Consider the following 12,070-nt stretch of genomic DNA (forward strand, 5'->3'; position numbering starts at 1 on the left):
TTAGAACATGACTGAGAGCTGCGCATAAATGCATGATGTTCCAATTGTAGGAGAAATAGGTGGAGTTTGAAAGGTCATGTGTGTTCTCTCATTTGTGTTTGTAGACACAAGCCTCAGTTTAGTGCTGTAATTGTGGAGAAATGGGAGCAGTCACCTGCCATTTGAGTTTCCTCTCTCTCTCTCTTTCTCTCTCTCTCTCTGTGGATCTGTTCAGACAACACATTTCTCAATGGTGGTTTTTCCCAACTCCACCCCATGGTGGAGGTTTCTTTTTAAGAAAACACTCCACCCTGAATATCCACGGAGTGCAGAGGACAGCTCCTGCACAACCACGGTGTCCCGTGTTGTCTGGTGGGCCCCGTGGAGTTTCTTGCTGCATTGAGTGGAGTTTCCGCACTGGCTTCCTTGGCTAGAGTGGCCAAAGTAGGACGTGCCGCTCTTGGAGAGCTGCTGGGATTGTTGTTGTTTTTTCCACAGCAATGGCTGATGGGATAGCATCAGGAGGATTGGGGGAGGAGAGAGGGTGGAGGAACTGTCAATCAAATGTTGTGTTAAGTTTTACTCTACTCCACGGGAGCCCACAGTCACACAACGGTGGAGTTGGAACGTGTTGCGTGGTGAGTTCCTCCAAAAAACTCAGCCGTTGAGTGGCGTTTTTGCACTGCGTAGAGAAAAGTGTTGCGTGAACTGAGCCTGTGTGTGTCTCTCTTTGGAGTCCATTGGCTGCAGGCACATCTTCAATGGTGTGCAGTAAATGGAAGTTTAAAAATAAATTGCATGGTCATTCACAGCTGCGCGGCTCTGTGTGTACAGTGCACAATACACACACACACACACACATCTTGGAGGAGGAAGACAGGGTGGGGTGGAGTGAAGGGCAGAGAAGATAGGGAGGTCATGGTGCCATTTTGGGTATTTGTTTGCTTTTATGCTGCCTGAAAATCCCATAAAAATCAGTGTGAAGAAAGAGCAGAGAACAAAAGGAAGAGGAGAAAGACATTGGGGGCGGGGGGGCGGTGTAGGAAGAAGGTAGGGAAAAATGTTGCAAAACAGCTTCTACAGCTTGAAATCTGCTCCTCCCAGTAAGAGCTGTAACACCTCTAGACTGGAAAACACACGGGCCTTTTGTAGCACATGGAAATCACAACCACTGTGTGTGTGGGGGCGGGGGGGAAACGCCATGAAAGTGGTTTGGGAACAAAGCAATATGGGTGAAGAAATGGCATCAGCGCCACAGGTTGGGGTATGCGCCGTGTGGCCCATGCACGAGCCACACCGTAGAGTATCAAGATAAAATGCTTCTGTATAGCAGCCCTTAGCTTAATTTTGCAACGTGCCTTCTGAAAAAGAACGCCTAGTAGGAGATTTTCTGAAAGAAGCTTTGTGAACTAAGCAGAGGCGCTCATCCACGGTACACAACGTTGGTGGTTTGGTTCCCCCCCACCTCCTTTTTTTTAAAAAAAAAATCACAAACCCTAAAAATATCAGCTTTGTCTACTTGGAGAGCAAAAAAACAGTAATTAACCCAAAGCAATTTTGTCAGCAGCACCAGAAGCAAACCCCTTCATTTACTTCCAAGCAGGCTCTGCTTATGAGAACACTTCCCCCCTCCCCACTTATTGAAAGGTCCCAGTGATTTGGGGGAAAATTTCCAGACCAGAAGCAACCTTTCAAAGCCCCCACACTGAGAGAGGGCGGACTGAGCATCTCTTGGGAAACTTGGGGCAGAGGGTTAAAGTCTCCAGAGGGAACTGCCCTGGGTGCCTACTGGGCCAAATTTAAGGTTCTTGTACTATTATTTATTTATTTATTTATTTATTTAGCACCATCAGTGAACAAAGCTCTGAACAACTTGGGACCAGGATACCTGAGAGAGCGCCTTCTCCCCTACCAACCTGCCTGGTCACTGAGGTCATCGGAAGGCATAGAATCATAGAATAGCAGAGTTGGAAGGGGCCTACAAGGCCATCGAGTCCAACCCCCTGCTCAAGGCAGGAATCCACCCTAAAGCATCCCTGACAGGTGGTTGTCCAGCTGCCTCTTGAAGGCCTCTAGTGTGGGAGAGCCCACCACCTCCCTAGGTAACTGATTCCATTGTCGTACTGCTGTAACAGTCAGGACGTTTTTCCTGATGTCCAGCCGGAATCTAGCTTCCTGTAACTTGAGCCCATTATTGCGTGTCCTGCACTCAGGGAGGATTGAGAAGAGATCCTGGACCTCCTCTGTGTGACAGCCTTTTAAGTATTTGAAGAGTGCTCTCAGGTCTCCCCTCCATGTGGAACCAGCATGGTCCTGCTGGTTCCACACGGGCCTACGGGCCGACTGGAATCCACCGCGAGAAGAGCCTTTAGTGTAGTGGCCCCTTCTCTGTGGAATGAGGCTGCTTCCGTTGCCTCTTGAAAACAACTCTGTTTCGAGAAGTCTTCCTCAACTGACTAGCCCGTTTTTCTGCTTCCTTTGTTCTAAACTGAACGTTTTTAATACGCTTTTTACTGTTTATACCTATGTTCCCCGCTTCAGAATCTGTTTTAGATATTGAGCGGTATATAAATAATACTAAATAATGAATAGAATCCCTTGCTTTAAGGCTAAACTAGGAATATTAGGATTATTATTAGAACTACTACACCAGTGCACATCCATCCACTCCCGAGTACATTGTATGTATGTATGTAAGTATTATTGCATTTATATCTCGCCTGTTTTCCTCCAAGGAACCCCAAGGCAGCGTACATAATCCTCCTCCTCTCCGTTTTATCCTCACAACAACAACCCTGTGAGGTAGGTTGGGCTGTGAGTTTGTGACTGACCCAAAGTCGCCCAGTGGGGACTAGAAACCAGATCTCCCGATGGCCAGCAGCATCTCCAGGTTAGAAGAACTTGGGCAGCGAGGTGGACCAATGCTCCGACTTTGTCTAAGCCAACTTTATCTGTACAGCACCATGTACATTGATGGTGCTATATAAATAAATAAATAATAATAATAATAATAATAACTTCCTGTGACCCTAAATGGAGAAGCCTCGTTGTTTCTCTGGAGATCTGCAATAATTTCCCGTGAAAGCAACTTGCAATAAACATGCCGGCAGTGCTACCGCTTGCTCAAGATTGGTGGGCCGCCGGTGATTTCAAGTCTGTTTTCAGGAGATCCCCCCCATCCCAGTGAAAACAGGAGTGAAAACGTTGATGAACAGAAGGCTTCACTGTCATGCAACAGCTTTTTAACAACTGTGCGACTGGTTTGATTTTTACTTTGATTTTATTTCTTCTTGGCGGAGTCTAAACTTTTTTAGATTTTGTAATTTTCTAGTATTGTAAAAGCTGTGTGCGTGTGTGCGTGCATGCACTCGCGTGCCCTTTCGACCAACAAACACTCAAGCCACACTTTCCCCACCAAATGCAGAAGAGGCTACCGATCTTGAAGGCAACGGTTGAGTTTTAATAGAGGCGCGTTCAAGCTTCTGCCCAAAAGAGATGCCAGCCCACACATCACAGGCAATCCAGGCCGGCCATGCTCAATCGATCAAAACTTAAGAATCCCAACGCTGGTGCAGGTGGCGCTATTGTCATGCAGCGTAGGAGGGGTGGGGCCACCCAGGCATGCGGCCAGCCCCCTGCCCACGCCCGCCTCGTGTTCTCCTGAGACCCCTCCCACGTGGCATCTCCCAATCCGCGTGGTTTGCCCCCGGACTCACTGTTTCTGCAGCAAGTGCTGGTGCTGCTGCTGTTGCTGCTGCTGCTGCCGGTATGTCTCAATCGTGTGCTGGGGAAGGTACTGCATGAGCTCCAAAGATTCTTTGATCTTCAGCAGCATTTCGTAGGTCTCCCGGCCTCGCACCTGAACACAGGGGACAGCAAAACAAACGCGTTAAGGAGAGAAAGAGAACGGATTTTAAGACTAGCAGAACCAATTAAAAAAGGCAGCCTACTCAGGAACTAAAGGGTTGCCCATGCTGGGTCAAGGTCCACCTAGCCACAAACTTGAAGGGCTTTAAAAACTAATTAAATGCATAGAGGATACAGCCATCAATGGCCAGGAGTGCCTCCTATCAGCTTCGGCTGATACGCCAGCTGCACCCCTTTCTAGAGTCATAGAATCATAGAATAGCAGAGCTGGAAGGAGCCTACAAGGCCATCGAGTCCAACCTTGTACTCAAGGCAGGAATCCACCCTAAAGCATCCCTGACAGAGGGTTGTCCAGCTGCCTCTTGAAGGCCTCGAGTGTGGGAAGACCTAAAGATGGTTGTGCACGCGCTGGTAACTTTGGCCGTAGCTAGACCTAAGGTTTATCCCAGGATCATCCCGGGTTCATCCCTGCCTGAGCGCTGGATGCCCTGTGTGGCACTTAGGTTTGACCCCAGGACAATCATGGGATAAACATTAGGTCTAGCTACGGCCTTAGTTTCTGGGCAAAGTATAAAGCGAAGTATAAAGCCCTACAATGGTTTGGGTCCAAGTTACTTGAGGGACTGCCTTCTTCTGTACAATCCGCCCTGCACACTCAGGTCCTCCGGGAAGAATTTACTCCAGTCAGCAAAAACTAGGCTGACAACTATTACCCAGAGGACTTTCTTCTGCCACTCCTAGACTGTGGAATGGCCTGCCAGGAAAGATTCGTCAGCTTAACAGTCTTGCTGAGTTTAAGAAAGCCATAAAGACTGATCTCTTCCGGCGGGCCAACCCAGACGTATTTTAACATGTCCAATTGTTATTTTAATATTGTATCAGTTTTACATGTTTTTAACCAGTTTTGTGCATTTTATGGTGATTTTGTATTTAACGTTGTTCCCCGCCTCGATCCAGAGGGAGAGGCGGGTAAGAAATATTCTATTCTGTTCTGTTCTGTTCTGTTGCGTTATAGTCAGGATGGCTATGAATTACAACCAGAACCAATGTGCTGTAGCGATGAAGACTCAGGTTCTAGTCCCCACTCAGCCATGAAGCTCAATGAGTGACTTGGGGCCAGTTTCTGATTCTACGCCTAGCCTACCGCACAGGGCTGTTGTGAGGATAAAATGGAGAAGAGGAGGACTATGTGAGCCTGCTTGGGCTCTTTGCAGGAAGGAAAAGAAAAAGGTAATAATATATAAATATTTCCTGCAGGAACAGGGGCAATAGGCCTGTGTATATCTGGGGAGCAGAACTGGGAGGGTGCCATCTTCTTGGCCACTGTGAGAACGTAACGGGCCTTTGGTCTGATTCAGACGGGCTGTTCTTATGTTCTGGATCTGTCCTATCTTCATAGAATCATAGAATAGCAGAGTTGGAAGGGGCCTATAAGGCCATCGAGTCCAACCCCCTGCTCAATGCAGGAATCCACCCTAAAGCATCCCTGACAGATGGCTGTCCAGCTGCCTCTTGAAGGCCTCTAGTGTGGGAGAGCCCACAACCTCCTAGGTCACTGATTCCATTGTCGGACTGCTCTAATAGGAAGTTTTTCCTGATGTCCAGCCAGAATCAGGCTTCCTGTCACTTGAGCCTGTTATTCCACGTCCTGCACTCTGGGATGATTGAGAAGAGATCCTGGCCCTCCTCTGTGTGACAACCATTCAAGTATTTGAAGAGTGCTCTCATGTCTCCCCTCCATCTTCTCTTCTTCAGGCTAAACATGCCCAGTTCCTTCAGTCTCTCCTCATAGGGCTTTGTTTCCAGACCCTTGATCATCCTGGTTGCCCTCCTCTATTGTCTTGTTCTCCAAATCTGCCAGACCTGTGAGGATGTACTTTTAATTCGCTTTGCTGAATGGAGGTTTGTGTGTCTGATTTTAACTTTCCTAAATTGTTTTAATAAATGTTTTTAAAGTGATAACAGTTTCATTGCGTAGTGAGTCTGAGTGAAATCCATCGTTCTGGATGTCTTTCTCCGGATCTGCTTTACACCCACTCTAGTGGGGAATTTAAGGAGTCCTATTGCAAGGTGTTGCAGGAACCTGCGCCTACGTTCAGTACCTCTTAAAAAGACCACCAGAAAATCCCCCCTACACACTGCTTCTGAGTGTTGCCAAACAGCATCCTGGTGCAAAGTGAGTCCAAGCTATCTCTGCGCACACCAAAGAACCAGGCGGAGCCACACCTACCGGCAGGTATAACAGCTCATCGTCCGGAGTGCGCCGCTTCTTGACCGATGTCATTTGAATGCCGTGCGTGCTCTGCCGGAAAGCTGCCAGGAGAGGAAAGGCAAAGGGGCCACATTAAATTGAGCAAGCGGCGTTGGCAGCGGAGATCGCTAGAATTACTGCTATCAACTCCCTATAGGCAATTTTCAACTTGCAAAGTGATTTACAGTCTTTTGTTATGGGATTGGGGTGGGGCTGGATTTAGGGTCTGAGCGGGAGAGACGTAAATGGAACCAGGGGGATTGCTGGGGATTACTCTGGAAGGGTGAGCTTGGCTGGCGGGACAAATGCCTTCCCTTTCGTAAGCAGGAAAGCGATTGCCGGAGAATACTCTGAGAGGGGGGTGGGAGAAAAAGCGTGCGGCCTCCAACTTGAGGCAGACGGAGAGAGATCATAGAAGCATAGAATAGCAGAGTTGGAAGGGGCCTACAAGGCCATCGAGTCCAACCTCCTGCTCAATGCAGGAATCCACCTTAAAGCATCCCTGACAGATGCTTGTCCAGCTGCCTCTTGAAGGCCTCCAGTGTGGTAGAGCCCACAACCTCCCTAGGTAACTGATTCCATTGTCGTACTGCTCTAACAGTCAGGAAGTTTTTCCTGATGTCCAGCTGGAATCCGGCTTCCTGTAACTTGAGCCCGTTATTCCGTGTTCTGCACTCTGGGAGGATCGAGAAGAGATCCTGGCCCTCCTCTGTGTGACAACACTGGAAATACATCTCTACACAGATCCCTTCAACAGCTTGGTGCAACACCAGGAACATTTTGAAGCACTCTTTACTTATTTTTTAAGCACTCTTTACAGGTCTAAAATCACTTTGTTGCTTTAGGATAGCTTCTCCACAACCAGGTTCCCTCTAGGTATTTTGGACTTCAGCTCCTATGAGCCTCAGGCAGCAATGGTCAGGAATGCTGGGCACTGTAGTCCAAAAACATTCAGACCGCGCTAGATTGGGGACAACCGCTTTAGGAACATAAAACAGCCTTTCTATAAAAGTGTTCTTATTACAAAGTTTTTTAGAAACCTAGGTAGTAAAATCTGGGTATATTGTTACTCAGCTTTAGCAAAAACTGGGTAACAATATATAAATACTTCGTCTTAAATTCTAAAATTAAACATTTCATGATCCAAAGCTGTTCAATTTTTCCAGTTTGTGTGTGTGGGGAGGGGGGGGGATGGTCCTTAGAAAAAACCTTTTTTCTCCCCCTAATTTTTCCATTTTTTTTCTGGACCTTCTCATCTCTAGTTCAGTGTAACTCCAAAGCTTGCACATTCCTAAACAGCCCTGCTAAACAGTCTCCTTAATTTGTTTTCCCCCTCTTCCCTCCTCATACCCTTTTCCTCATGTGTCATGTCTTTTTTATTCTAGAATGTAAGCCTGAGGGCAGGGACTGTCTTCTTTACTGATTTATTGTAAGCCGCTCCCGGAGCCTTTTGGGCTGAGGCGTGGGATAAAAATACTCTAAATAATTAAATAAACACCACAAAAGGTACTCCAGGCTTGGAGCTACGCAACTGAGCTCAAGTTAAAGGAAGCCAGATTCCGGCTGGACATCAGGAAAAACTTCCTGACTGTTAGAGCAGTATGACAATGGAACCAGTGACCTAGGGAGGTTGTGGGCTCTCCCGCCCTAGAGGCCTTCAAGAGGCAGCTGGACGACCATCTGTCAGGGATGCTGTAGGGTGGATCCCTGCCTTGAGCAGGGGGTTGGACTCGATGGCCTTGTAGGCCCCTTCCAACTCTGCTATTCTATGATTCTATGATTCTACGAGTCCCCATCATCCAGCCAGAGCTCTGAGCGGCATCTGCTCCTGGCTACTTACGGCGCTTCGTACCATCACCGTTCTTTGTGCTGTCGGAGACCTGTTGCTTCCGGATGCTGTCTTCATCGGCTTTGCGGTCCCGGCCTGGACAAGCGCAGATCCGAGCCTCAAAGCACCGACGGCCCAGGACTTGCCCACTGAAGAAGGGCGAAGAAAATGGAGACCAGTTAGCTCACAACCATGAAGAGGGTTGGCACAAAGATAAATGCAGGTGAAATGAAAACAGCTGTGTCATGTGGACTGCAGCCCTGTGCAGAAGCTTTCATCAGTGTGAATTTATATGTGTGGTGCTGGGGCTCAGGGTCACAACTGATGGTGCTCTCTCTAAATGGCTTGGGACCTCGATACTTGAGGGAGCGCATCTCTCCCTATACCTGCCTGCCCAAGACCTGAGATCAGTTGGAGGAGCCCTTCTCCGTGCTCCACCAACGCGAGACATACGCTATAGTGGGATGTGGGAGAGGGCCTTCTCTGTGGTGGCACCCCGGCTGTGGAAAGCCCTCCCCCTGGAGGCCCAACTGGCACCGGCACTGGCTTCATTTCAGCACCAGGTTAAGACACGGCTTTTTAACAGAGCCTTTGATGGCTAAATCCACCAAGCCTGCACACCGTCTTGTTTTAATCAGCTTTTACTGTTTTAAAACTTCATATTGGTTTTAACATATTAATGGTTTGATTTGTATATTTATTGTTCTATGATTTTATTTTAAATAAATAATAAATAAAATTTCCATGTATTTGAGATCCCACCTATACAGGGGCCTATGCTATGTGCTATCTGCATCCACCATTCTTTTTAAGATTACATTGTGCATGTGTATGTGTGTGCGTGTTTGGATCCTGTGCACGTGGAACTCTGAAAGTCTAGATATTGGCTGCAATTCAGGCCCAGGGCCAGTGGGCATGATTCTGGCCCCAGACGCTGCTGTCTGCCAGCTGAGAAACAGAAAACAATGTGACGAAGCGAAATACGGTTTACTGATTTTGGTATGTATGCAAGGTCTTAATTTTGTATTGACTTCCTGGAATGTTAAAAAAGTATAATGTTATGCAACGGCACAGACCTTTGCCTGTTTAGGAAAAATAAAGCTAATTAGCTTTTTGTATACTGTGTAGTTATAATACCGGAAGATGGTCTCACCTTGAAAAACTTAATAAAGAGAGATTGTGTGAGCTTTCCACTGCCTGTTGGCGGTAAGTTGTCTGAATAAAGCAATTCGCGGTGTTCTTATCTTGTGAACCAGCCAAAAGAATAAGAAGTAAATGAGAGTTGTTACTGTGGAGTAACTCTAACACTCTTCCAGAACATTTGAGAACTATAAGCTCAACCGCAGCTTTTAAAGCTCAGCTAAAAACTTTTCTTTTTCCTAAAGCTTTTAAAACTTGATTTTGTTCTGACTTTATACTGTTAGTTTTACCCTACCCAGTGCCTGTTTACCCTACCCTGTGCCTGTTTTCATTCTCTTCCCCTCCTTATTGTTTTATCATGGTTTTATTGGAATGTAAGCCTATGCGGCAGGGTCTCGCTGTTTACTGTTTTACTCTGTACAGCACCATGTACATTGATGGTGCTATATAAATAAATAAATAAATAATAATAATAATAATTGTTATTTTTTACAGAGTACTAAGACCGACGTTTTTGAAGAAGATACTTCGAAACCAGGAATAACATGAACCTTGTTGACTAAATTTGGTCTTAATATACTGTTGATGTGATTAGATGAAAGTGTTTGATATCTATGGGTCGGATTTTCATGCAATGACTGTTTAAATCTGGTTTGAAATGATTGTTAAGTACAATTGAATGCTACTGATATGTAATGAAACGCTACACTGATGTGTTGTAGACTTGTATTAGTATTGGATTGTAAATAAGTGTATAAATAAGTGTGTAAATTTTTTTTTTTTGAATGACGATTTAATTCATTGGGTTTATTTTGTTTCTACGGTGGTCGCCTTCTGGGTTCCTTTTGTTCACATTTTCGCCACCACCGCCTCCCTTACTATGATTACCCAAAGCTGCATGGGCAGGTCAAATATAAGCCCAGTGTTTCAGGAACCCTACAGCCTTCTGACCCGTGACTATGACTTCAGCCAATGGGTATTAAAGTTCTGGGATGTACATTTTAGAAATCAAATAAATAAATTATGGCCCACCGTTAATAAGTAAATATTAATGGCCTTGGTGGCTCTGATTGACGACCTATTCGGGGTGAAAGACAGGGGGAGGGCTACCCTGTTGATCTTCCTGGATCTCTTGGCGGCTTTTGATACCATTGATCATGGTATCGGATTGGGTCGGCTCTGCGAGATGGGAGTAGGAGGCGCCGTGTTACAGTGGTTCCGCTCCTACTTGCGGGACTGATCCCACAGAGTGGTATTGGGGGATTCCTGTTCCGCCCCACGGCAATTAAGATGTTGGGTGCCACAGAGTTCTATTCTGTCCCCCATGCTGTTCAACATCTATATGAAGCCGTTGGGTGAGGTCATTAGGGGTTTTGGGGTTGGGTGCCATCAGTATGCTGATGATACTCAGCTCTACTTCTCCTTGTCGTCGGAGCCAGCTGGAGCGGTGAAGGTGCTGGACCAGTGCCTGGAGGCTGTAATGGGCTGGATGAGGGCCAATAAACTGAAGCTGAATCCTGATAAGACGGAAGCTCTGTGGATTGGTGGTTCCCGAGTCTGGGAAGTGGGTAAGCGGCCTGTTCTGGATGAGGTGGCGCTCCCTCTGGAGGAGCAGGTGCATAGCTTGGGAGTACTCCTAGACCCATCATTATCACTGGATGCCCAGGTGGACTCTGTGGCACGGAGTACTTGGGGTCAGCTTCGGCTGATCCGCCAGCTACGGCCTTTCCTGGACAGGGACAACCTAGCCACAGTGGTGCATGCACTGGTAATTTCCCGATTAGACTACTGCAATGCACTCTACATGGAGCTGCCCTTGAAGACGATGTGGAAGTTGCAGCTAGTGCAAAATGCAGCAAACAAATTGGACCTCTGGCAGGTTAGAAGCAATGTTCTTTCTGATTTGCACATAGGCAAGGAAAACATGGACAGCATAAAAGTACGGCTCCCTGTTGCAAACTGTCCCTAATAGAAGGTTTATAATGCTCATGTTGCTGTTCATGTGAGCAGACCCTTCGCAGGGCCTGCTGTAACATGGTCTTGAACACCTCTCAGGTATATTAAGTTAACCAAGCCTGAGCCTACATCACATAATTGGTCCCATTAGACAGAAGGAATGGCACCCAGTGGAAAGGTGGAGGGATCAGCATTGGGCAAAGGCTTGGGCTACTGGAAGCCCTGAGCCAGAGAACACGGATGCAGATTTGGAGGGGGCTGGGCATTCTCCAAGAACAGCCAGCTGGTATAACTCAGCAAAACATAACTCCTGTCACTGTGACTTGGGAACTGCCATGTACAGTACATGAGCCCTGGTATGCCAAAAAAGCAGAGAGCTCAGTTTGTGTTTCAAATTCCTTGGCTTAGGCCCCACGTCCCCGACTTCCAAGATGCGCAACACCTTCCAAGTCAGGCATGGCGGAGACAGGCCGTCACTTGCTACAGCGACCTCCCACCGCAGCGACTTACTCTCTAGTTTCAAGCGTCACAATGATAAGAATCGGACGCCTGTTCATGCCTCCGACGCAGCTGCTGTTGCACATGAAGTTGTACAACACGGTTGTGAATTCTGTGCCGACCTGGATGGAAAGTAAAGTGGGAATTAGTTTGGTTGAACTCTGAGTCACCCAGGAGGCTCAACCCTAGTCCTATAATTGATGCGTTAGCTGAATGATGATACAAGACCGGAAAAAGGAACTTTGCCAATTCACCACCCCGTCCCCCTTTTCCCAAGGGCTCTGAGAGAGACGCCCTTGCACAATTCAGATGTGACATTCATATGAACCTAAGAAACTGCCTTATACTGAGTTAGACTATTAGTCTATCTGGCCCTTTGGTTCCACCTACCACTGGAATGATGCCTCCGAGAGCATCTCTGAAATTGAAGAAGGCCGTTTGCTTGAAATAATTTCAACCCCCTCCCTGATCTTGCCAAGCAGTAGATCTCCAGGCCTTTCATAGAACCATAGAATAGTAGAGTTGGAAGAGGCCTGCAAGGCCATCGAGTC

General features: G+C 47.1%; 1 protein-coding gene across 3 annotated transcripts in view; it reads right to left on the minus strand.

Annotated features, from left to right (window-relative positions):
• The window catches only part of TP63 (tumor protein p63), a 122,069-nt gene that overhangs the window by 20,128 nt on the left and 89,871 nt on the right, over positions 1 to 12,070 (minus strand). For 2 of the 3 annotated variants that reach the window (XM_063131727.1, XM_063131729.1), the window contains exons 5-8: positions 11,532 to 11,641; positions 7,938 to 8,074; positions 6,077 to 6,159; positions 3,696 to 3,838 (exon numbers count right to left, since the gene is read on the minus strand). In XM_063131727.1, the coding sequence (XP_062987797.1) occupies positions 3,696 to 3,838; positions 6,077 to 6,159; positions 7,938 to 8,074; positions 11,532 to 11,641 (473 nt within the window). The remainder of the gene's footprint in view (positions 1 to 3,695; positions 3,839 to 6,076; positions 6,160 to 7,937; positions 8,075 to 11,531; positions 11,642 to 12,070) is intronic. The other variant, XM_063131728.1, reaches the window with a different exon arrangement.

This window comes from Elgaria multicarinata, chromosome 8 (assembly GCF_023053635.1).
Source record: "Elgaria multicarinata webbii isolate HBS135686 ecotype San Diego chromosome 8, rElgMul1.1.pri, whole genome shotgun sequence".
NCBI classification, from domain to species: domain Eukaryota; kingdom Metazoa; phylum Chordata; class Lepidosauria; order Squamata; family Anguidae; genus Elgaria; species Elgaria multicarinata.